The 27376-nt window shown below is 40.5% G+C and overlaps 2 protein-coding genes across 12 annotated transcripts in view; both read right to left on the minus strand.

Moving 5' to 3' along the window:
* Window positions 1–1919: 1919 nt before the first annotated feature.
* On the minus strand, window positions 1920–13284 carry LOC125466522 (tumor necrosis factor receptor superfamily member 5-like). 2 transcript variants are annotated; one of them, XR_009442734.1, is made up of 4 exons: window positions 12960–13109; window positions 12813–12871; window positions 5985–6084; window positions 1920–2343 (listed from the first exon to the last, which is right to left on the minus strand). XR_009442734.1 is itself a non-coding variant. In XM_048561109.2 (4 exons), exons 2-4 carry the CDS (start codon window positions 12825–12827, stop codon window positions 2192–2194), a joined length of 267 nt encoding a protein of 88 aa, XP_048417066.2. In that variant the 5' UTR covers window positions 12828–12871; window positions 13125–13284; the 3' UTR covers window positions 1920–2191. The 2 variants fall into 2 exon arrangements, 1 of the variants encoding a protein (XP_048417066.2); XM_048561109.2 differs by lacking the exon at window positions 12960–13109 and adding an exon at window positions 13125–13284.
* Window positions 13285–18458: 5174 nt separating this feature from the next.
* LOC125466667 (tumor necrosis factor receptor superfamily member 5-like) overlaps window positions 18459–27376 on the minus strand; it is a 113259-nt gene continuing 104341 nt past the window's right edge. For 5 of the 10 annotated variants that reach the window (XM_048561498.2, XM_048561495.2, XM_048561496.2 and 2 more), the window contains one exon: window positions 19383–20130. The gene's annotated coding sequence lies outside the window, so the exon portion shown is untranslated. The other 5 variants (XM_048561503.2, XM_048561504.2, XM_048561500.2 and 2 more) reach the window with 3 other exon arrangements.

A 27376-nucleotide genomic window follows, 5' to 3' on the forward strand; every position in this document is an offset into this window, starting at 1 on the left:
CCTCCGAATCTTATTCCAACAAAACCTACTTGTTCTTGTATTCAATGTCTCATCTCAAGGCAAGTAACCCGCATGCCTTCTTAACCACCTTATCTACCTGCTTTTTTAATTTCAGAGTAATATGGATTTGCACACCAAGGTCCCTCTCATCTTCAAAACTTGATCAAACTTGCCAAACTCCTTTAACAAAACCACACTGACTATCCCTGATTAATCTGTGTTTCTCCAAGTAAGAATAACCAGTCCCTCAGAATTCTTTCTAATAACTTCCCTACTAAACGTTAAACTGACGGGCCTACAATTTCTTAATCTATCTTTCTCTCTTTTTTTAAACAATATGTGGTCCTGCAGTCCTCTAGCACCTCATCCATGGGATCTGATAATTACTGCCAGGACCCTATATATCTCCTTCCTTTCCTCCCTCAATAGCACAGGATAGATTTCAAATGGGCTTATAAGCTTACCCAATTTTAAGGCTGCTAAAAACTCACCAGTACCTCCTCTTACTATCTTAATTTCTTCCAATAATTTGTGGTCCTCCACCCCTACGTTTATATGTGTGTCACTCTTTTCCACTGAGAAGAGCATCAGAAAGTATTCTTTGAGGATTACCCACACATTCCAGGTCCACACACACACGATAACTCAATGGTCTCTAATGGGATCTGCTCTTTGCCTAGTTATTATTTTGCTGTTCATATACTTTAAAAGCCTTTGGTGTTCCTTTATTCTACCAGCTAATGCTGTCTCATGCACTCACTTATCTTTCCTAATTTCCTTTTAAATTTCCCCTTTCACCTTTTACGTTCCTCCAGGATTTGACCATATTGAGCCTTTAGTACCTCCTACGAGCTTCTCATTATTTCTTAATCCTGGCTTTTGTGTCATATGACATTCAGGGTTTTCCAGTCTTGATCCCAACCTGTGTCTTAAAGGGAACATATTTGTTTTATCAGCATTCTCTTCTCATACAGCATAAAATTATGTTCCCCTTTACTTGCACTGTATTCTTGAAAGTGTCCTGATAAGTGTAAGATGAAAAGCATCAATAAAACCAAATTTCAGTTAGGAAGTTAGGCTGTTCTCTTTGGAGAAATCAAGGTTAAAGAAATTTGATAGAGATATCCAAAATCGTGTGTTAATACTGGCAGAAGGATTAAGAACCAAAGGACACTGTTTTAAAATGACTAGCAACATTAGGAAAAACTTTTTATGCAGCGAATGATTTGGATCTACTGCTCCTACTCTAGTCTGAAGCTCCTTCATTGTCGCTGGGTCAAAACCCTGGAGTTCCCTTCCGAACAACATTGTAGGTGTACTTACATCCCATGGACTGCAAGGTTCAAGAAGTCAGCTGACCATGACCTTCTGAATGGCAATTAGAAATAGGCATTAAATGCTAGCCTAGTCAGCGAAGCCCACACATCCCGTGAATGGGAAAAAAAAGCACTAAAACCATTTTTGTTTCTCCTGTTAGGACGACAGAAATAGCTTTTCAGCCTCAGAATTCCATGTTCTCAGTACCCTTCATGTGAAGAAGTAGTGCTTTCGGCTATCACCCTTGAACAGCATAACTCTAATTTTAAGACAATGACCAGAGCTCCAAACATCCTCTTTCCCAATCCAGCAGAGAAATAGATTTGTCTCAGTTTATTCTATAAAGTCCTTCAATACAACAAGTGCCTAATACCTCAATCTTTTAAGGGCCTATACAGCAGACATTGTAGCAGGTTTATTTTATATATGACACCCAAATTCATGTGAAGTTAGTGTTTTTGAAATAAAGCTTTCATGCTTTGCTACAGGCCTTTGCTATAAAGGACAAAAAGACGGTTTCATTTTAGATTTAAAAGTAAACTTTGAAATCACCAAAAATGAATCAGAATTCAAATCGAAAAAACAACTAGTACACTTCGTCATGGAGTTTGATGAGTAGAAGGATGACCATAAATATATTTGAAACATTTAGCACCCCATAAATGTGTAACAGGTGAGGTATATATAAACCCCATAAATGTGCAACAGTTGACGTATATATAAATCATGATTAGTTTCCGTGGGAATTAAATAAAAGCTTCTCAGTTCCACTAGATGAAAGTGCAACCAGAGTTAACTAACAGCTTACATACGGTATATTTCCTAAGATTTGGTTATCTCTGCAAGGAAAGTAATGAAGTGTCCAAACATTCAATTAAATGTAACATTCCCGTGTTTTACCTCCAATGCAATTCTGACAGGGATAACATATTTTTAAATTATGTATTTGATCAGTGAATGTCCCTTCACGACATATTTCACATTTTGTTTGGGTAGATGCTCCACAGTACTTGTCCAAGTAAGTGCCTGCAATGAAAATAAGCAAATATTCATCATTAACAACAGATAAGTTACAAGATGTTATCTCTTCTCAACTTCCCTCCCTTCATCCAAAATACCTTGCCATGGAACTGAAAGTTAAATGGACCACTGCAGATGATCCATTGGTACCACTGGTATGAACCCACTTCAGCAGAGCCAAAAAGTGAACTGCTAGGGTGTCAACAGCAGCACGCTATACTGCAAATTGATTCTGGATAAAGCCAAACTATATTTCAATAACAACTCATTATTATGTAGCATCTACTAAAGATGCTTCACAGGAATGTTATAAAGCTAAATTTGATACAAACTAAATAAGGAGATATTAGGACAAATGGCAAAATATAGTCCAAAGGTTTGAAATTGTGGAATGTTTTTGTGACTGCAAGGCTGTTTCCACTTATGTTGTTCAGGGCTCAGAACTAAGTCCTTTGTTCTCCATGGGAGGCACCAATGATTTAGACAAATGTACAGAGCATCCGTAAGAAGTCTGCACATGATACAAAAATTGTTAATGTGGCTGACAGCAAGCAAGAAGCTGTAGATTACTACAGGATAAATAAGAGCCAACATAAAGAAACTAGGGATAATATCAAACTGAAAGGAACACTACAATTCTCTGAAGGTTAAGAAGACCGGCAGATTTTAAAAACCAGCAAAAGTATGGCTAAAATGTAAACAGAAGGAGAATGTGGGCAAACTATTTGGGCAAAAAAATTGACAGAGGTAGTAAGCCATTTCCATGGAGTAATTACAGAACTCTGAGGCAGAATGGGATCTGGGTGTACTAATTCATGAAACACAAAGGCATTTTGTATGTTTAGACAGGGAGAAGGCAATTGGAATGCTTATGTTTATTTTCAACGAAATTTTACTTATGAGATAGAGAGTTATTTTCCCAGAGAAATGTTAGTCCATGGAATTCTCTTCACCAGACGATGGTGGAGGCTGGTCATTGAATGTATTCAGGGTTGACTTAGATAGATTTTTGATAGACAAGGGGTTTGGGGGAACAGACAAGAAGGTGGTTCTTGAGATTACAACCAGATCAGCCATAATCTTATTTAACGGTGGAAATTGCTCAAATGTACATATTCTCTATTCCTGCTCTTAAGCCCAATGTTCTCATATATAAACTGGTCAGGTGGGCAGAAAAGTGGCAAACAGAATTTGATCCAGAGAAGTCCAAGGTAAAACATTTGAGTGGTGAAATGAGGCAAGAAGATACAAAGTATGTGGTAGGATTCTGAAAATGTGGAGAAGCAAAGGAATTTTGAATTGAGTGTTGACAGATTTTGCAGGGAGCAGGACAAGTAAATAATGTGGTCAAGAAAGCATAAGAATATTTTCCTTTATGAGGCAAAGCACTGAGCACAAGATCAAGAAGGTTATGCTATCATTGTAAAATATATCGATTAGACCCCAGTTAGAGTACTGCTAAGTCCGAGTCAGCATGTTACAGGAAGATTACATTAGAAGTACAGCAGACAGTTACAATACTGTTGACAGGAATGGAGGTATTTAGCTACAAGGAAACATTTGATAGGTAAGCTTTGCTTTCTTTAGAACGGAGGCGGCTGAGAGGAGAGATAATCGAGTTGTATAAAATTGTAAGGAGCCTATTTAGAGTGAATAGGGAGGGCATTGTTCCACAAGTAGAGAAAAACATATCCAAGGGACGTTACTTTAAAAAGTGTATCAGAGATAATAGGAACTGCAGATGCTGGAGAATCCGAGATAACAAGGTGTAGAGTTGGATGAACACAGCAGGCCAAGCAGCATCTTAGGAGCAGAAAAGCTGACGTTTCACGCCAAGACCCTTCATCAGAAGGATCTAGGCCCGAAACGTCTGCCTTCCAGCTGGAAAGTAAAGGTGAGTGTCGGTGGAGAGGTATCTCCCACTGCAACCTCCCTACCTACACTCCCCTTTACTGGCTCCATCCCCGCCCCTTTGACTTGTCTATCTCCTCTCCACCTATCTTCTCCTCTATCCAGCTTCGATCCGCCTCCCCCTCTCTCCCTATTTATTCCAGAACCCCTTCCCCCCTCCCATTTCTGATGAAGGGTCTAGGCCTGAAACGTCAGCTTTCCTGCTCCTAAGATGCTGCTTGGCCTGCTGCGTTCATCCAGCTCTACACCTTGTTATCTCTTACTTTAAAAATAATCAGCAGAGGATTAGAAGGTAGTTGAGGTGAAATATTTTCCAGCTAGAGAGTTCAGAGTGTTCAGAACCTGCTGTCAGAAAGGGTGGTAGAAGCAGAAACCCTTACTACGTTCAGAAAATACTTGGAAATGCATCTGAAGTACCATTATCTACAGGGCTAGTCATGAACAGCCTAGTAGGTTAAGGTTGAAAGTTCCTTTTCAGCCATTATGGGCATAATGAACCAAATGACTTTGATTCGATTTATTATTGTCAAATGTAATTGGTACAGTGAAGAGTTTTGTTTTGCATGCAGTACAGGGAGATCATAGCATACAAGGTCACAAAGATCATAGGGCGATTGAATGGAGTGAAGGACACAAAGTTAGTGACAAAGAAGGTGCACAAAAAGCAAGATCAAGATTAGATTTGAAATTTGAGAAGTCCATTCAGACGACAACAGCAGGGAAGAAGCTGTTCTTGAACCTGTTGGTGCGTATGTCCAAGCTTCTGCCTGATGGAAAAGGTTGGAAGAGATTATAACCAGGGTGGGAGGGATTTTTGATGATGTGGGCTGCCTTTCTGAGGCAGCGAGAAGTGTAGATGAAGTCAGTGGATGGAAGGTTGGCTTCCATGATGGTCTGGGCTGTGTTCACAACTTTCTGTAGTTTCTTACAATCCCGGGCAGAGCAGTCACCATACCGAGCTGTGATGCATCCAGCTAGAATGCTTTCTATGGTACATCTGTAAAAGTTGGTGAGGGTCCTTATGGATATGCCGAATTTCCCTAGCTTCCTGAGGAAGAAGAGGCATTGTTGTGCCTTCTTGACTGTCACATCAATGTGGTGGTCCAGGATAGATGATTGGTGATCGTCACTCCTAGGAATAGGACACCTCTTTCAGTGCCAAACAGTTTTTGGGTCTCTAGTTTATGTTAAAGGAAGTTTTCTTAAAAAAACTAGAGAGGTCAGGATATTTCAGGAAGAAATTCCACAGCTTAGGGCCTTGGCAGCTGAAAACACAGCCACCACTGGTGGAACATTAAAACAGATTATGAGCTGAAAATTAGACTGCAGTGATCTCACAGAGTTATGAGGTTGGAGCAGGTATCAGATTTAGGGGGATGAGAGGTCATGGATGGATGTGAAAACAAGGGACACTAAGCATGAACAACAAATGCTGGCCCAGCCAGCGATATCTGCATCCCATGAATGGTCCTGGTGGGACCCAAACTGAAGCCAATCCAAATCAATGAATCCATGTTTCTTTCTTTTAAAAACAGCTACGTAAGAATGCAGGTACTAATTAAACATGAGCAAATACAGAAATTGCTGGAAAAGCTCAGCAAGGTCTGGCAGCATCTGTGGAGAGAAACAAGAGTTAATGTTTCAGGTCCCTGACCGTTCCTCCTTCCTTTTATCTGCTGTTTCTTGCAAGCCACAAATGTTAGAGAGGTGATGATCAAAGACTGACTGTCACTCACCTGCAGGACACATGTCACAGCAGTTTCCTTCATATAAAAATTGGTTTTGTTGGCAACAGGTCCCATCTTGTACGTAGCAGATCAACAAGACGCAATAGATCTAATGTGAAATAAGCACCAAACTGGAGTGACATTTTTTTTCAATTATTTTGTTATTCTTTTCCCCATCTATTGAGTGTTTCTTTTTATTCTTTTCTACGATAGAATTACAATCACTGTCTGACCCAGGTAGCCGCTGTTCCTGTGTGACTTTTGTTGGTGATTGTTAAACAAGCTATTTGGCAATGAGGAAGGCCTCACAGCTGATTCCATTTCTGTCCAATATCAGACATAAAGGCTCTTGTGACACAGTGGTACCGTCCATACCTGTGGACTGAGCAACCTGGGTTCAAGTCCCACCTGCTTCAGCAGCATGTAATAACAAGTCTGAACAGATTGATTAGAAAAAGAAATGTCCAGGCATATGTGATATGCATTTTCATGAGGTGAAAGTGAGTAACAATCAGGAATTGTATAATTCCCCCTCACATCCAGGAATGCTAATTACAGTACTTCTACTGACACCAACTTAGATCCCGAGGCAACTAAACACACAAATTCCTGATTGATATGACTTCTAAAAATGTAATATCCATTTTACTTTCTAAATGTTTCAATCTTTTAACATACTATACATATTATTAACTCTATAAACATGATGTAACTTTTCTTGTTGACTTTAAAATTATCTTCAATGTATCTACACTTCATTAAGCAAGGGGAAGAATCTTTCACACTGCACAGATCTTTTCTGTATCCACACCTGGGACTAAGAGAGTTCCATAAGGATTTTTTTTTCAATAAATTCATATCAGAGACTCACTTACAGCTTTGTCTAAATAAATGGTGAAGGTTTTGGACTTCTTGTGTTGAAGTTATTTATAAATTGCTCAAATGTGGTTATTCTACATTTATTTTGTGTTCGGGATGGCGTGGGACTGGGGTGGGCAAGGACAGAAGTCACACGACACCAGGTTATGGTCCAACAGGTTTATTTAAAATCACAAGCTTTTGGGCATTGCTCCTTCAACAGGTGATGTTACCTAATGAGGCAGCAGTGCCCCTAAAGCTCGTGATTTTAGATAAACCTGTTAGGCTATAACCTGATGTCTTGTGACTTCTGACTTCATTCTACTTTTAATGTAGGGTCACTTGTGTGTAACTTGTAAATACATCTGGATACGCAGTGTATAGTTTTATTCATCTTTCCAATCACAAATTATTTCTGTCTTTGCAACCAAATGGAGAACATGGTAGTCATTTCACAGTGTTCTATGATTAATCTCTACACCTTGGAACACATTGCAGGAACATAATGGAGGTTTGGGTTCACATGGAAAAATTCAGCTGTTTCAAATTACAATGTAGCTAAGAACACAACAATAAGTGTGCAAAAGCCTGAACTGTATCAAATTTGGAAACTGTTTTTGTCCATAGTTCTGATAAAGAGAGCTGTTTGCTTCATGTATGCTTTCATCTCGCTGGAAAATTTCAAATATATAAATGAACTTTTCAAACCTAATTTAAAACAATTTGTTGCAACTTCTCAAACCATTTCAGAATGTTTGACTTTATGGCTGAAAGTAACTGATTCTGTAGCTTACTGAAAAAGCAACTGGTTACATTGTATATTCATACATTTGTTTTGAATGTCATTGGCAATATAGTTGTGAAATCACGCAGACTTTAAAGCTTTCTTTTTAAACGACGGACGACACATAGCAAGAATTGCAGATGATGGAGTCAGTGACAATACAGTGTGGAGCTGGAGGTACACAGCAGATCAGGCTACATCAGAGGAACAGGAAAGATGACGTTTCGGGTCGGGACCCTTCTTCAGATTTTAAGATAGGTTTTCAGCTATCATGTGACTTTAGGTAGTATAGGCGGTCCCCGATTTACGAACGGCTGACTAATGAACTACTGATTATTGCGATCCCATATAGGGGTGTATTAATTTACATTTTAAAGATCTAACATACAAACGTTTACTCATACTTACACAGGCAATCTCTGGGTTGCAAATGGGTTCCGTTCCCGAGTCCGCTCGCAAGTCAATTCGTATGCAAGTTAGAACACAATGCAGGATAACAATAAAGCAGCCGCTTTTAAGTACAGGAAATGGTCGTATGTCAAATCTTTTAAAATTACACCCCTGATTGGGATCGCATTTGTAACTACGGGCATTAGGAAGTTGCTGATTTATACGGGGACGCCCTCTATTTCGTTCTGACAAAGTAATTTATGTGCGTACCCAAGAGTAACTTGCAACTCAGACAATCGGATAATTGAAACAAATGCCTTTTAAAATACAGACAACCATGGCCACTTGTTAAACTTACACATCCCTTTGTTAAGGACAGACCATCAACAGCCAGGTGGCTCAACTTCTGTTACTTCACCTTGGGCAATAGAGACATTAAAACTCAAAGGGTTTGAAATTTGAAAATTATGAAAAGGATCTCAACAACTTTGTATTGTGAAGAACATTTGCTATCAAACTTTATATATGAAAAATTATAACACAGGATGTTCTGAAACAAAAACATTTCCATTCAGCCCAGTGGGTCTACTGTACCATTCAATATAGTTGTGGCTGATTGAACATTTTTACCCATTTTCACCCATCCCTTTGTCAAAACCATGTACCCCATTAGTAATTAAAAATCTATGAATCTCTACTTTAATGTACTTATAGACTGAGCATCCAGGGATAGAGAATTCCAATGTTCACAACCTTTGGGTAATAAAAGTTTCTCATTTCTGACTTAAATGATATCTTCCTTCATTTTAAATATTGCTCCATGGTTCTATACTCCGCAACCAGGGAATAAATCTTACCTGCATCTCTGCTGTCTATCTTTTCAAATATTTTGCAAGTTTCAATTAGATCACTTCTCATTCTTCAAAACTCAAAGAAATACAGGCCCAGTTGCCCCAATCTCCCTTCAAAAGCCAGCTCCACCATCCCAGGAACAAGTCCCTCTGTGAGATTAATATCTTTCCTGAGATACGGTGACCAAAACTGCAATATTCCAGAGGAGGTCTAACTAAATTCCTACACAACTGAAACATGGCTTCACCCCTGCACTCAAATTCTCTTGTAGTAAAGATTTCATCCCATTAGCCTTCCTAATAGCTTGCTGCACCTTCGTGTTAATCTTCAGCAACTTGTTAACAAGGATACCTAGGTCCCTTCACACATCTAACTTTTTCAACCTCTTACCATTGAGGAAAAACTCTACACATGTTTCTCTCACCAAAGTGGATAACCTCAAATTTTAACATCATATTCCATCTACCACATTCTTGCCCATTCACTAAGCCTGTCCAAATCCTCCTGAAGCCACTTTATATCGTCCTCACAACAGATAGTCCCACTTTGCATTTTATCACCCAAAAGTTTAGAAATATTACTTTTGGACTCATCTCCAAATCATTAATATATATTGTGAACAGCTGGGGGTCCCAAGGACCGAATCCTGCAGTACAGTGCTAGTCACAGACTGCCAAAGTGAGAATGGAATCTCCAGCATCTGCAGTTCCCATTATCTCTGACATTATTTGTACTATTTGTTTTCTGTCTCTTCGCTAATCATTAATCTATGCCAGTATATTACCTCCAATCCTAAGTGTTTACCAGTCTAACGCACTGTAATATTTAGTAAAGGAGCTTGATCTTGTCACATGGGTAAAGGAGCCACGTTTGTGCACTGCTTTTAAAAGTAGCAGCTCTTGAGACAGATACTACCTTCATTTGAAAGCCATTGAATCAGTCGCAAGACAACTGCGCAGTTACAGTTTGACAGTGAGAGGATTCTTTTCCCCACTGTAGTCCAACATCAAGTTCACCCAAAAGCCAAACTCCTGGAGATATTTTGTGGCTTACCAAGAATCCCTGCTTTTACAACCTCTTCATTCCAGCTAAAACATCAAACTACAGGTCTATTACAGAACAGAATGAAATAATTTCAAATTGTCACCTTACTCTTTGTTGCTTTCCCTGTATCTTTGAGTGTAAGCTGTTGCATTTTAACACAAGAGACAGTAGATGAGACCACATCAACTGGCAAACCTGCTGCACCATTCATCATGATCATGGCTGATCTTAGTCTTCAACTCCACCAGCCAGCCAAGACCTCACATTCCTTAATTCCCTCCGAGTGTAACAATTTCTCTGCGCCAAACTTAAAGTTATACACCAGTTTCAAGATGGCACTGATGCCGGGCGACTCCTTAAGAGCTCCCAACGGCAGATCTTATTCTCACATTTCTTACAACCGTTCCACATTTCTAAACCTCAGCTCTAAGTCTTTGCAAATTGCTAACAATTTTTTCTTAATGGACCTCTATAATTTCAAAGCTAATGCTGATCTTGCTTTTACGCACCTCCTGTGCAGCCATAACTTTGTATGCCTTGCTCCTAGTAAACACACTATGATCTTTGCATCCTTATATGTTATGATCTTCCTGTACTGCACACAAAGCTTTTCACTGTATCTAGGTACATATGACAACAATAAATCAAATCAGATCAAATATCCAGAAAACTCTGGGAGGAGCATTCCATAGAATCACAAACTGTTGATTGGTATCATTTCTCCCCCACCTCAGTTCTAAGTGATCAGTCCCTTTTCCTAAGACTATCCCCCAATTTAAATTCAGCAATCAGCAGAAACAATCTCTCATCATCTATCCCAACCCCAGCTCCTTCAGGATCTTGTACCTGTCAATAAGATCATCTCTCAATCTTCTAACATCTAGAGAATGAAGACCCAATTTGTTCATGTTGTCACGACTGGACAGAGCCTTCATACCAGGGACCAATTTAGTAAGCATTTACTGTATTACTTCCAAAGTAGTACCTTCCTTTGTAAATGGGAAGATCAAAACTGCATACAGTACTACAGATGTGGTCTCACCAAAACCCAATACAATTGTAACACAACTTCTTTACCGCTGTACTTAAATCCCCTCGCAAAAAAGGCCAACATGCCAGTTCCCATCTTACTTACTTGCAACACCAGCATTTTTCTTTGCATGGGCACGTCAGAGATTTTTGAACATCAGCGCTTTCAAGTTCCACTTTTAAATTTTTTTAAAATGCTCTGCTTTATACAACCAGACAGTAATTTCATAAAAAAAAACAAAAGAACTGCAGATGCTGTAAATCAGGCACAAAAACAGAAGTTGCTGGAAAAGTTCAGCAGGTCTGGCAGTATCTCTAGAGAGTTCTGAGGAAAATCACCGGACCCGAAACGTTAACTCTGATTTTCTCTTTACAGATGCTACTGGACCTACTCAGTTTTTCCAGCAACTTCTGTTTTTGTTCCAAAGTAACTTCATAATTCCCTAAATTGTAATCCATCTACTATCTTCTGACCCACTCTTAATTTGTCTATATCACTTTGCAGCCCCTCTGCATAACTTACCTTTCCAACTAGATTTGTATAATTAGCAAATGACTATACATTATTCCCAGGCTCTTCATCCAATTCATTGACATAAACTGGAAAAAGCTGAGGACTTAGCTCTGATCTTTGCAGCATTGTTCTTCCTGTCAACGTGAAAAATGCCCAGTTTGTGTGTGCTGTCTGCAGTCTGACCATTAGCTAATCTGCTATCCATTCTAATATATTATTCCCAACTCCATGAGCTTTTTCTTTTTCCCATTCTTATATGTGACAAATTATCAAAAGTTTTTTTTGGAAATCTAGGAATACAACATCTGCTGGTTCTTCTTTATCTACCTACAAGTTTCATTCTCAAAGAACTCTAACAAATATTTATCAAACAGGACCTCCCATTAGTAATACCACATTGACTTGTTCTAATCATTCCACGTCTTTGAAAGTACATTGTTAAGATCTCCTTCATATTATATTCTAGCAACAGCCCCTCAAACAATTGATGTTTGGCTAACCAATCTTACTTCACTGTTACCTTTCGCTCCTTTCTTCAAAAGTAGTAAAACATTTGCTAACTTCCAACTGACGGTACTATTTATAAATCTCATGAATTTTGGAAGATCTCAACAGTGTGCCAATAGTCAATATTAAACGTAGAAAATTTAAAAGCATTAACAACTAAACAGAAAGGAATCTTGATTCTTATTGATGAAGAATATCTGCTTGTCATTTCTAAGGAGCAGTCTATATTTTTATGAAGGTCAATATGTTGATGGTACCTTACATGCTAAACATCCATGTTACATTTTGTTAAGGAAACATATATACTAGGTACAAATGAACAATACAATGATATACACCAGGTACTTTGCATGAATCAATTAACACAGATGAAAGATTGAACTTGTGTTATTTACAGCCTGACTGGCTCAATAACTGATAAATTTGCTGAGTTTAAGTAAACTGCTCATATTCACTTCCACTTCAACATCATTTAAAAGGTTGATGCTAATTTTTAAAAACTGAATAATGCGTTGGGGGCATTTCTGAGAATTAGGCCCATACTGTTCAGGAAAGATGTTAAAGAGCACTTCTACACACAAAAGACAGTGGATATTTGGAACTTTCGTCCACAAACAGCAGTCATTGCTAGAGTAGCTAGTTTTAGATCTAAGACTTTTTGTTTAAGTAAAGGTAGTTAGGCGACAGGCAGGAATATGGAGTTTGGTCACATCAGCAAGGATCTCACTGAAAGTTGGAACAGGCTTGAAGGGCAGAATGACCTACTTCCTATGTTCCGAAATATACATTAATTAACAGAATTATGCAATTTGCTGATGTAATTTCATGTTGCTGGTGATATATCATACTGCGCACTCACCAACAAACTGCTCATCCTATTTACTTCAAAGGAAATCCCAGAACAATTTTCTTTAGACTCTGTAACAGAAAAGCAGCATTCATTGTCACCTTATCTGCTTTCCATAAACCAATTTAACCCCGATTTGAGCAAGTAATCTTGTCTTACATTTTGACGCATCAACAACAAAGCTATCAATTTTAAGTGGGAGTTGTGTCATGTGATTAAACAACTTGCTTCTTCAAACATCCGAAACAGAGAAACTTGCAGCTACCCACTCGCTTTGACGACTGACTGCGCGCTACGCATGCGCGGTTGGCACCGGCCGCTTACGGTTGAGCGCTGAACTCCTACCGCCGGAGAAGATGGCGGTGGCGGGCGGGGCTTCGAGAGCGCGGGCCTCGGGTCCCTGAGGGGGCGGGGACTGAACACGCCCGCGGGGGCGGGACCCATCAGGGACCCTCAGAGGGCGGGGCCTTAAACCCCCAACTTGGAAGTGTTCTTCTGCGGCAGGTGTTGGATGCTTCAGAGGCGAGTCATTGCTGAGGAGAACGATGGCGATCTCATCACATCTGTCATGTCCTGAATGTGATTCCAACGCCAGTTATATCTTTTAATATCAAATATGTATAAAATAAATATTACAACTGCAAAATCAGTCTTTGTAAATGTGTAATAAAAGCGTACCGCATTTTGTGGGTGACAGTAAATGGAGTTGGGGTGTGACAGAGGTGTAGGTTAATCATAGAATCACTACAGTGTGGAAGCAGGCCATGCAACCCAGTGAGTTCACACCAACCTTCCAAAGTGTCCCATCAGTACCCACCCACCCTGACCCAACCATCCAATTCCCATGGCTAATCCAGCTAGCCTGTGCATCCTGGACACAATCAGCAATTTAGCATTGCCAATCCACCTCTCCCAAAGAATTCATGCAACCTGCTGGCCATCTCTAGAAAGCGACATTTTGCTCAAGGTGACTGCAGGCTTAGGATTCCAACTTTGTTTCTTCCTCTGAAAATATATTCTTGATAAATTGTGTAACTGTTCAAAGTTGGTATTACATAAAGTACGAAACAAATCCGTTTTCCCCAATATTGTATGTTAGTCTCTACGAGTATAAGTAGTCAAAATTTGAGTATTGCTGAAGAAAGACATTTTATGAAAGTTTTTTTGTCTTGCACGCATCAGGACAATTTGCAAGAAGTAGCATTATCTTGCAGAATGATGAGGTCTATTTACTACATCCAGGACTCTATCCTGCGCTCAAATTCACCTTTGAAATGATCTCCTTTTCTTGTCCTATTTCAGAAATCAGACAGGGGGTTTCTCTGCCCATTTATGCTGCAAACTTACCTTCTGAGGATGTGTGTTTATATGCACGCACATATTTAAGAAGAGAATGGAGCTAGACAGGAAGGGAGACATGAGAATTGAGGTGGGGGTGGGGTAAGATGCCAGATAATGCAGCTGAGAAAACAAGTAATAATAGGCCCATAACTACTGTAACTCAACTCTATTACAGCCATTGTTGCTCTAGCTGAAGGCTGATACATTTCACTTGTGACACCACGTGGGGTCGCGATAACCACTCTTGGAAGCCTTGTGGCAGCACTGTGAGTGGTGTTCACCTCTAATTGGGTGCTGCCCTCAAATCAAAAAGACTTTCGGTTTATTAACATGCTGTCTCTTGTAGTGGTTCAAGAAGGCAACTCACCGCCTTATCAAAGGCAATAAATGCTAGCCTAGCCAATGGAACCCATACCTATGAGTTAAAGGAATTATGATTAATTAGTTATATGGTACATAAATTTCAGTGTAAGTGTTTGGGCTACTTGTCCAAAAGTCTAGTGATAATTTATAAAAGCACAACTCTTCAAATGTTCACAACAAGAAAGGAGCTGGTATTGTGCAAACAGCCAGACTTACTAAACTCTCAACTCTATCTGTAATTGGGCAACATTTGCTAAATAATCCCATACGAGTGAAGAATTATGCTGACAACCAATTTAGGATTAGTATGTCAGGTTGTCAGTGTGGAGGACTTGTGTGAACTGGAAGTTGCATATATTAATACAGAGGACTCTTCTTTGCAGACAGAAACAAACGTGTACACAGCACGTTTCAGGCAACAAAACAGGTGACAGCCATTTCTGGTTCATTTCTTAGGGTAATGCCTTAACCAATCACAGTCAACCTGCCTGGTTTAAAATTGAAATGAGTCTTGGTGGTTAACTGAAACAAAAACAGAAATTGCTGGAAAATCTCAGCTGGTCTGGCAGCGTCTGTGGAGAGAAATCAGTGTTAACATTTCGGGTCCGCTGACCCTTCTTCAGAACAATGGTTAACGGTTGGCCACTGTTAACAGGTGAGTGCTCCATGGCAATCCCTCTACCAATCACAGTTCCTTCACCATGAAATCATCATTCTCCTCTTTTTATTTATTTATTGTCACGTGTGTTTTGTTAGAAAATACTGTGAGAAGTGTTGTGTAGTGTTGCCATTCTTCAACACCATCTTAAAACTCAGAAAAATAAACCAAAACAAAGAATAAAAGGAAGATAGATAAAATAATAAAGAAAAGAAAGTCGAGACTAGTGGTCATTTGGTAAGTGGCCTGTACACTGGGTCTTATACGATATAAATGTTGTTTTACCTTTACATAGTATTTCTTGCTAATTGGCCCAAGGGAGCAAGATGAAATGTTTTGAAAAATGTCTCTTTTCAGCAATATTCCAGTCAATATTTGTAAAACTCATTATTAGAGGAATACACATTTCGTGAGATTTTCACACAATCCAGCTCCTGGATGTACTGTGGCTGAAAAGCTTTCAACTACAGATTTTCCCCCTGCCCCTCTGCAACATCTTCTCCAAGCTTCTGTACATACCTCTGCTGATGTTCTTGGACTTTGGAATGTGTCAATCTGCCACACTCGGTTGCGGAGAGCTCTTTACACTGAAGGATAGGAGCCAGAATTGGTAAGCTGGGAGAAAAGGATGATGACTGTGAAAGAACTTTGTGGAGCAACTGATAAGAGTGATGGTTTGCGAATAGTTCAGATTTGGTGGAGTAGGAGAGATCAGCAGGTGAGGACCAGCATACAATCTGCAGTAAACCAGTCAGGCCATGCTTTACTATCCATCCCTCCCTTATTCAATAAAACATCTTTAACTGTAAGTCAATCTTACAGAGGCCTTACTTACTATAAATGTCTACAATATTCTGAAGGGAAAGGCTTGGTGAACTCCTTCAGGACAGTCCGGACTGGAACTTTTTCACTATTTCAAGATAATTATTTTTTAACTCTGTAACATCACTTTTTTGTTTACTCTGTAAGATTATTACGTTGTATGCGAGATGGCACCATTAAAAAGGCAGCCATTATAAAACCTTTTCACTGTAGTCCTGTACTTTTCTACTGGGGTACGTGTGACAATAAAGGATATACAATTCTGGAATTATTCACTTTGTTAACAGAACTTACTAATAGACACATGTTTATAGCAAGAAACAATCCTCATCATCTGATCCTTTACATACACCCAGAATCCCAGCACTACTGCACTCTGTCCTTAAAACTGCTGCACCGGGTAAGAGACAGTGACAGACCACCTGGAATGTGTCAGTGCAAAGATGTTCTGGGCAGAGATGCAGTTACACAGTACTTAAATGCTGTCTGGAGGGATGTTCATCAAGACACTTCATTATTTACAGACATCAGAGTAGTAAGCTGGCAAACGAGAGCCTTTGGTCTAAAAGGAACATACTGGTCTCCTACAATAAGGAGCTGTGTGAGACAAATGTTGCAGACTGTCACATTTCCTGGCTCAGAACACACTCAAAGTTACACATTTATTGCTGCAGTATGGCTCAATGGAGAATGGCTACTATTTGGTGCCCTCCTGCCTTCCCACATTGAAGGGATGCCTCCTGTGTAAAACCATCAGCCCAAATGTTTACAAGCTATCATATGTTTTAGTTGAAACAAACAAAAAATTAAATGTTCCAGCTCCAAGTGTTATTGGAAGTTTCATTACTGAATGTACTTCCTTGGATGAATACATTTGAGTAGGCACTGAATTATGTCTTTGGTGTACATAATCGCCACAACCAAACACATCCTTCTGACTCTGTCAGCACTTGGAAGGAACTGTTCCACAACAACCTGGTCTGCTTCTCTCGTCCTCCCCGCCAACATAGGGAACTTCATTTTCATCCCACAGCACCTTCCCACGCAATGATACAAAGAGTAATACTAGCTCTTTTACTCCCTTCCTCACTGTCCAAGACCTCAAACAGTCCTTTAAAGTGATGCAGCAATTTGCTTCTACTTCAAGGTAGTTTACTGTGTTTGCTGATCACAATATTTTACATTGGGAGACCAAATATGTACTAGGTGATCACTTTGCAGAGCACCTCTGCTCAGACTGCATGTTTAACTTTGACCTACCAGTTATTTGCCACTTCAATAATCCATCTTATTCTCGTGCCCACGTTTTTACCCTTGACCTGCTGCAGTGTTCCAGTGAGACCCGATGCACCCTACAGGAACAGGTCCTAATTTTATTATTTCAGCCTTCTGGTATCTACATTGAGATTGATAAATATAGGCCAAGAACTCTGTCATCTACCGTGATTTTTTTTGTTTACCACTGCCCCCTCCCCACCCCGCCCATTTCTAGCTGGTGTTTTTATTCTTTTGTTTCAATCAGAACCAGCCTTTATTTTGTCTTTAACACCTATTCCACAACGATTGCCATTTTGTTGTACATTTTAAGCCGTGTTTACATTCTACCCTTGCCCTCTAACCTTGCCCTGACCGTCCTTTTTGTTCCACATGACCCTCCACTTCCTTTCTCAATAGCATGAGATCTCTCTCATCTCCATTACTCCTCAGTGCCAAAGAGTCACACTGGATTTTAAATGTTAATTCTGTTTCTCACTTCATAGAACCTGCCAGGCCTTTGAACAACTCCAACAAGCTAATTCTAACTCTAATTCTAACATTTGTTTTTATTCCAGAAACCTAGCATCCATGGTACTTTGCCTTTGTTTATGTAGGTCGAGGTCACACGATATATAGTTCAACAGGTTTCTTTGAAATCAGAAGCTTTTGGAGCATTGCTCCCTCGTCAGGTGAATCAATCATAGAGTCCCTATAGTGTGGAAACAGGCCATTTGGCCCAACAGGCCCACACCGCCCCTCCAAACAGCATGCCACGCAGATCCATTGCCTTACCCTTTCATTTCTCCATGTCTAATCCACCTAAACTAAAAATATCTGGGCACTACGGACAATTTAGCACGGCCAATCCACCTACCCTTCACATCTCTGGACTGTGGGAGGAAACGGAGCACCTGGAGGAAACCCTCACAGACAAGGGGAGAATGTGCAAACTCTACACAGTCGCCTGAGGATGGAATCAAACCCAGGTCTCTGGCGCTGTAAGGCAGCAGCATTAACCACTGAGCCACCGTGCCACCCAAGAGAAGGAGCAGCATTCCAGAAGCTTGTGATTTCAAATAACAGTTAGATTTGCAACCTGGTGTTGTGTGTCTTCTGACCTTGTCCACCCTCGTCCAACACCAGCACCTCCACATCTTTGTTTATGTGTACAGCTTTTATTTAGTTCAGATTTGATGTTGGTTCTAATACAATAATCTTAATCCACAATATTTGCGGTGGAAAGAGTGCCAAGTTTCAACTGATGTCGGCAATATATAAAAATCCTTACTTTTAAAACGTTCCTCTTCATTCTCCTTAACTCCAGCGCATCATATTGTAGTTTAGTAAAGAAAATCAAGGACATAAAATAGGCTGCTGAATGACTATGAATGTACTCTGTTACTTCTGAGGCCATTCAAAATCAACCACTTTCTTTTCAGTTACTTCCAGTGCAAGTTTTGCAGGAGACTCCAAATGAAATCTGTTAAAAATCTTATGTGGTTATATGAATTCGACTTTTTTTTGGCATGTCCTGTTTTATTCAAAATGCAAAGGCAAATAATGCGATCCCTGGTGGTTCAGGCCTGTCCCAGACCATACACCTGTGTCATTGTTCATCAGAAAACCTCATCCCAAGTTAGAGGTCACTGGAAAGAAGACTGGTTCCCTTCCAAATCACTGGCACCACTGGGAGGTGACTCTCATGTGCACATTATCGTACAAGAAGCTGGTGGTTTCCTATGAGGGCGAGGTTGGGAACTGTAGGAGCAGGAGCACCTGGTCCACACCACTGGCTAACACCGATCCAGGACTGTGACTCTCTCTCTTACTTCCTCAACGAACCATATAAAAATATTGATTTAATGATCTCAATGAGAGCCTGCATTGATTAGTCAAGTTAATTCTCTTCTGTCCTCTTGTACTGACTGTTTGGACAAATTTGGAACTGACAAATCATGTGCACAGGTGAATCAAGCCAAACATTGCAGAAGTGATGTCTCTATTTCTGGGTGTCCGTGCTGTCTTAGACATGTGTTGAATTAATATCTGGTGAACTTTGACTCCCTATTCCTGAATCACAAGGGTCACTTAAACAAGAAAAACACAGGCAAGTCACTTTTAGAATTATTGTTCATCCATAAGGAATGATAATACAGACTGTTTATTTAGCCGAAAGACTGCATGTTCAGAAAAGAAAAAGAATTAATAACAGAATCAGCTTGCTTGTGGCTGAACAACCTTGATACAAAGTGAAGCTCCTTTTGTACAATGCAGGTAATGATCACATAACAAATTCAAATCCACACTTGAAATGACATAACAAAGTGCAAATTTTAATTAACAAGTTTATCACGTTTCAAAACAACTGAATCTGAAAATAAATTGTTGATAACTCATCACTATTGCTGTGGATGAAATATTTTAAAGTTGTTTACTTTCAAACGTTAACAGTAACATTTATTAGAAAATGTAAATATGGCTGCAAGGGGAAAGTGCAGCATTATACAAACACATTCTGCTGTTTAGTGATGGATAAGTATTTTCTGTGGAAGAAAATTCCCCACTGTAAAAAAAACTTCAGAGAGAGAAAGAAACCCTAACCTTATTTCTGCTTTGAAAGGGATACCTCTTATTTTTAAACTGTATTCCCTTGTACTCTTCCACATTGAGAACACCCTCCTATTATCCAGTCCCTTAAAGTTCTCATATGTTTCAGTAAAATCTTCTCTCATTCTTCTCAATTCCAACTGACTCAAGGCTCATCCTGCCTTCCTTTCTTCATAAGACAAACCCTTCATTCCTGGAATGGGTTGTGTGAACCTTCTCTGAACTATTCGAAATGCATGTCCTTTTTCAAATAAGGGGTCCAGATGTCATCTCAGCTTGGCCCTATACAGTTGCATTAAAAGTTACCAACATTAATATTCCAATCTTTTGCAATAAGCGACAATATTCCATTTGCCTTCTCAATGACTTTCTGTACTTGCATACCAATATGTTGTGACTGATGTACCAGGACACCCTGAGCTCTTTGTACTGCCACGTTCTGCTGTCTCTCCACTTATATATTCTTTTGTATTCTTAATGCCAAAGTTGACACTTTCACATTTATCCATATTAGGCTCCAAGCCAAATTTTTGTTCACTCATTTATTTAGCTTTGTACCCTCTTTACCTCTACATTAAACTAATTTTCCTTTCTATTTTGGTGTCATTAGCAAATTTACCTTTCATGTGTGTGGTCCATTATCCAAATACAGATAAATGTATCTACTAATGCATTCTACTGTGTTGTGACTCTCATGTATTGGCAATGTTCTTTTTGTGGCACTGTCTGATGTTGCAGTTTGACTCCTGGAATCGCCTCTACTCTTTGGTGTGGAAAAGCATACAGTTTCTGGATGCCCCAGGAGATTTTCATGTTGTGCCTAACATGAAAACAATTTAAATATTTAAGTGTGTGAATCACATTGAAAGTAACAAATTAGTTGTCTTGAGTTGATGTTGTGATTGTGACAATAAAGCAGGATATTTATTCTTTGTTCCATACTATTATTGTTAGCTTAGGAGCCACTACTAGTAACCTGGATACTGTGAAGTTTCCAGCTACTGAAGTGTCCAAACATGACCGATGCTCACCTTGGCTCTACACTGTCAATTTTGATTTGACAACTTCAATGTCTACCACTGCTTCATTAGCACAGTTGAGATGGCTTAATATGGACAATAGAAACAACTTCAAGTTGCTCTTCTGCAAAATGACAACCTTCTTTAATCACCTTTTCTGGCCTCACCATTGTATCTTAGTACAAGGGCAGTATGGGTAAAAATGTATATTCCATCTTGATAAAATTCATTTCAATCAAAGAACCCCTGCAGTGTGAAAGCAAGCCACTTGGCCCAGTGAACCTCTGAACAGCATCCCATCCACCTACAACCCATATAACCCTAGATTTCCCATTGCTAGTCTACATTGCCTGCATATCCCTGAACACTATGGGCAATTTAGCATGGCCAATCTACATAACATGCACATCTTTGGACTGTGGGAGAAAAACACAGCACCCAGAGGAAACCCACACAGAGACAGAGAGAATGTGCAAGCTCCAGTTCTGGTCGCCCTATTATAGGAAAGATGTGGAGGTTTTGGAGAGGGTGCAAAGGAGGTTTACCAGGGTGCTGCCTGGGCTGGAGGGCTTGTCTTACGAGGAGAGGTTTGACTGAGCTCAGGCTTTTCTCTCTGGAGAGAAGGAGGAAGAGAGGTGACCTGATCGAGGCGTACAAGGTAGTGAGAAGCATGGATAGAGTCGATAGCCAGAGACTTTTCCCGAGGGCTGGACTGACTGCCACGAGGGGTCATAGTTTTAAGGTGTTAGGAAGAAAGTATAGAGGAGACGTCAGAGGGGAGGTTCTTCACCCAGAGAGTTGTGAGCACATGGAATAGTTTACCAGTGGTAGTCGTGGAAGCGGAGTCATTAGTGACATTTAAGCGACTGCTGGACATGCACATGGACAGCATTGAATTAAGGGAAATGTAGGTTAGGTTAATGTATTTTTGGATTAGGATTACTCCACGGCACAACATCGTGGGCCGAAGGGCCTGTACTGTGCTGTACTTTGCTATGTTCTATGCCCACACAGACAATCACCTGAGGGTGGAAGTGAACCCAGGTCTCTGGTGCTATGAGGCAGGAGTGCTAACCGCTGAGCCACCGTGCCAGCCCTAATAGCCTAAACTGCCTGCAAACACCAAGACTCTTCATGGCATTTTATATTAATCCAACCATGGTTCATCTCTGTACTGTTTGACCCTTCACTGCCTTGTAAATCATGCAATACTGCATTAATTCAGGCATCTTTGAGAATCAAGCTCGTGGACAGCTTTGAGGAAACACATAAGTTTCAAATTTCTTGCAATGTGAGGAATGTTTTCAGCTTTCGAATTTGCAGATACTATGATATTATGCATACAACAATAAGTGTTAGAAATATACATTTGCCATTATAGCTGCTTCTTTGTCAACATCTACCAATAAAATAAAAGAAAAAGGAGGTAATGGCACTGTGAATGTGACTTATTCCATGCTTGCTTGACTTTACCAGTTATTACTGTCCAGAAAATAGCAGGTACTTTGGTTAGCAAAAGAAACACTGGTCTCAATTTGAACCCACCCACCGTTGTTCAGTGCAGATGGTAGCAAGGGTGGAAATTAGGCCATGTCAACATAACAACTAGAGGCAGTGTCACACCAGCCTGACACCATCTCCTCTTTCAGTGTTTGAAATCAACAGCTATAGGCAGATGGGGTTTTTCACTTCTTTATATTTAAAGGCCACAACTCTAAAATGCCAACAGGCTGTGAGGTCAAAAACATGAAGTTAGGGAGGCACCCACAATGCAGCAAAGATCAGTAAGAACTCTTTGTGGGCCAGGAGAACCAGGAATGCTCTCCCCTCCCCAGCAACCCTCTGGGATTCATAAGGAATCCTTACATCTACTTCCCTTGTTCACTATAAAGCCGTCTGCATTTGCCCATCATCTCCTATGGACCTTTGATCCCATTAGTTGTCAGATCTGCTTCATGATTTCCTTGTGGTGACCTCCTGCTGGTAAATTGCCATGTGGGACTTTGATGGCAATATGCATTGTTGGAAAGGAAAGCAAATTATTTGCAATTTGACTGAATGAACACTAATATGGAGAATCATACATGATCTGCAACATGTACGGTAAATCAAAGGAATTACACTTGGAATTACACACCTGAGGATGATGTGCACCTCCTTTCTCTTCCAACTAATTAACACAACCACTGCAATGAGCACATGCAAAGTTAAGAAAACTACCACGAGTATAATATTGGTCCGATCACTCTCATTTTCACATTCTGTGTCACTCACAAAGGTTCCTTGTTTTACCTGATGCTGTTTGTGGTCTTCATATTTAGGTAAAATGTAAAAATAAATCTACAGAAATATCAAAATTGTTGTGTGTTTAATTATAACTAACCTGGTTATAATTAATCTCTTACTGAAATGCTATTCTAAGGCCAGTCAAGTTGGATTTAACTTCATTACTCACATTGCCTTAAGTGACGGAAGGCTGAAGGATTTTATTCATCAAAATAACCACTGGCCAGGGCACGAACTCCCAGCACCTCTTCAAAGTATAATCTTACTTTTTACTCCCACTTAAAAAGACCAGATAAGGGCTCAGTTTAACATCCCTCATTGAGTACCGCAGTGAGGCATCAACCAAGATTTGCCCGAGTGGGCTGTGAACCTTTGAGTATCTGACGCAGAGCTGCATCCTACATTTGACCTGGGGTATATCTGAAATAACTGTGGTAACTGTATTTTGATTTAGTATTGGGATGACTAATTATTGTAACTGTTAGGGAAAAAATGAAATAAAAACTGAGCGGAATAAATTTAAGTAAAGAGACTACTGTCGTTCTGAAAGTCTGTAACAGCGACTTTAGATTCATTCCCAGACATCATAATTTCTCTCAATACTAACACTCTTATTCTTCCCTTCACTTTACATGAATCAGGGCTGTCCGTGGTTCTTAGTTAACATTAAACGGCTTCCCTGATGTTGAGTTGACTTAACCTGACCGAAGAAGATTGTTAACTGAAGCACTCATTTATACAGTCAGAATCATCATACTCATAGGAACAAGATAAGAGAATAAGGTGTCTCATTGAAATCACACAATCGGGTCATATTAAGAAGCCGCAAAAATGTGGCCACTGCTTACACTGAGATCGTTTTGACAAGAGAAACAGTGAGGAAAGCCTTTCTTGCAAACTAATTTAAAGTTTGCTATTTAAAGTTGGATAGAAGGGGAAAAGCTTGACTCACATTAGCTAAGACCCTGTAGGTGACTTTAATCACATATACATAGACACATAGATGTATATAATCATAGTTTTAATGTCACATCAAGGGATTAAATTGGATGTCTGTAGACAGTCAGTTTTAAACACCAACACTGTCGTGATAAGGAATGCACTTGGAAAAACCCTGAAACAGGATCCATTTTACCAGCGAGTTGATCAGATGGGTCTATGTACTAACGAGTGGCAGCTGGAGTTGGATTTGGATAAATGTGAGGTGTTGCATTTTGCTAAGGCAAATCAGGGCAGGACTTATACGCTTAATGGTAGAATTCTAGGGAGTGTTGCTGAACAAAGAGACCTTGGGGTGCTCCTTGAAGGTGGAGTCGCAGGTAGACAGGGTAATGAAGAAGGCATTTGATATGCTTGTCTTTATTGGTCAGTGTTTGTCAGTGGCTGTACAAGACATTGCTTAAGCCACGTTTGGAATACTACATTCAATTCTGGCCTCCCTCCTGTAAGAACTGTGTTGTTAAACTTGAAAGGGATACAGAAAAGATTGACAAGGATGTTGCTAGGTTTAAGGGTGACGCTGAAGAGATGGGACTATTTTCCCTGGAGCGTTGGAGGCTGAGGGGTGACCTTATAGAGGCTTATAAAATCATGTGGGGCATGGATTGGTTGGTAGCCAAGGTCTTTTTCCCAGGATAGGGGAGTGCCAAAACTAGAGGGCATAGGTTGTTGGTGACAGGGGAAAGATTTAAAAGGGATCCAAGGAGCAACTTTTTCACACAGAGGGTCATGCATTAGCTACTAGAGAAAATGATGGAAGCTGATACAATTACACCATTTAAAAGGCACCTGGATAGGTATACGAATAGGAAGGATTTAGAGGAATACGGGCCAAATGCTGGCAAATGAGACTAGATTAATTTAGGTCTATACGGTTGGCATGGATGAGTTAAACTGAAGGGTCTGTTTTAGTGCTGTACAACTCTGATTCCAGTTCAAATTTTGTTTTATTTAGTAAAGGTTAGAAGGAAAGGCCTGATCCCATGATAATTCAGACTCTTTAGATAATTATCACTATATACCATACATATATAGTATATATAGGGTATATAGGGGTGGCACGCTGGTTCAGTGGTTAGCACTGCCGCCTCACAGCAGCAGGGACCCAGGTTCAATACATTCATCGGATGACTTTGTGTGTGGAGTTTGCACATTCTCCCCGTGTCTGTGTGGGTTTCCTCTGGGTGCTCCGGTTTCCTCCCACAGTCCACAGATGTGTAGGTTAGGTGGATTGGCCATGCTAAATTGCCCGTAGTGTTCAGGGATATGTAGATTAGGTGGGTTATGAGGGATAGGTCTGGGTGGGATGTTCTGAGGGTCAGTGTGGACTTGACAGGCTGAAGGGCCTGTTTACACACTATTGGGATTCTATGATATCTAAATAGGTATACTGAAGTTCTAAATGCAACCAACGAACTAACTATTATTAAGGGATTTAACTGAATTTGTACGGATAGATAATACAGAGAAACCCCCATCCTCCTATGAGGGATGATGAATAACAGAAATCAGCAGGTATTGGAATGTGGTTGAATAAAACACAATGTGAAAGTCCAACGATACTTGACAAGGTTGTGTGGAAATATCATGAGATCATGGGAAGGTGGTGGATAGGCTTTGAGGAGTCAGGGGGTGAGTTACTCACCGCAGTATTCCAAGAGTCTGCTCTGCTCTTGTAGCCACTCTGTTAATGTGATGAGCCCAGTTGAGGTTCTGGTCAATGGTAACCTCCAGGATGTTGATAGTGGGGGATTTAGTGATGGTAACACCACTGAATATCAAGGGATGGTGGTTAGGTTGTCTCTTATTGGTGATGGTCATAGCCTGGCATTTCTGTGGTGTGAATATCACTTACACTTGTCAGCCCAAGCCTGGACATTGTCCAGATCTTGTTGCATGTGAACATGGACTGCTTCAGTATCTGAAGAGTCATGAATGGTGCTGAACATTATGCAATCATCAGCGAATTTTCCCACTTCTGACCTTATGATGGAGGGAAGGTCATTGATGAAGCAGCTGAAGACGGTTGGGCTTAGGACACTACCCTGAGGAACTCCTGCAGAGATGTCCTGGAGTTGAGATTGACCTCCCACAACCACGGCCATCCTCCTATGTGTCAGGTATGACTCCAGCCACTGGAGTATACCCCTGATACACATTGATTCCAGTTTTGCTAGGGCTCCTTGATGCCAAACTCAGTCAAACGCAGCCTTGATATCAAGGGCTGTCACTCTCACCTCACCCCAGGAATTTAGCTCTTTTGTCCATGTTTGAACCAAGGCTGTAATGAAGTCAGGAGCTGAGTGGCCCTGGCAGAACCCAAACTGGGTGTCACTGAGCAGGTTATTGCTGAGCAGGTGCTGCTTGATAGCGCTGTTACTGACAACTTCCATCACTTTACTGAGGATTGAGAGGAGATCGATGGGGCGGTAATTGATCAGGTTGGATTTGTCCTGCTTTTTATGCACACGACATATCTGGGCAATTTTCCACATTGTACATATGCCAGCGTTGTAACTGCACTGGAACAGCTTGACTATGGGAGCGGCAAGTTCTGGAGCACAAGTCTTCAGTATTATTGCCGGAATGTTGTCAGGGCTGGGAGCCTTTGCAGTGTCCAGTGACTCCAACCATTTCTTGATATCACATGGAGTGAACTGAATTGGTTGAAGACAGATATCTGTAATGCTGGGGACCACTGGAGGAGGCCGAGATGGATCATCCACTCGGCACTTCTGGCTGAATATTGCTGTGAATGCTTCAGCCTTATCTTTTGCACTGATGTGCTGGGCTCTTCCATCATTGAGGGGATATTTGTGGAACCTCCTCCTCCAGTGAGTTGTTTAATTGTCCACTGCCATTCACCACTGGATGTGGCAGGCCTGCTGAGCTTAGATCTGATCCATTGGTTGTGGGATCATTTAGCTCTGTCAATCATTTGCTGCTTTCGCTGTTTGGCGCGCAAGTATCCTGTTTGGTGGCTTCACCAGGTTGACAGCTCATCTTCAGGTATGCATTGTGCTGCACCTGGCATGCCCTCCTGCACTCTTCATTGAACTTGAGTTGATCCCCTGACTTGATGGTGATGGTTGAGTGGGGGATATGCCATGAGGTGATTGAGTACCTCATGGCATATCTGCTGCTGTTGATGGCCCACAGCGCCTCATGGATACCCAGCCTTGAGTTGCTAGATCTGTGTGAAATCTGTCCCATTTAGTACGGGG

This window comes from Stegostoma tigrinum, chromosome 28 (assembly GCF_030684315.1).
Source record: "Stegostoma tigrinum isolate sSteTig4 chromosome 28, sSteTig4.hap1, whole genome shotgun sequence".
Taxonomy (NCBI): domain Eukaryota; kingdom Metazoa; phylum Chordata; class Chondrichthyes; order Orectolobiformes; family Stegostomatidae; genus Stegostoma; species Stegostoma tigrinum.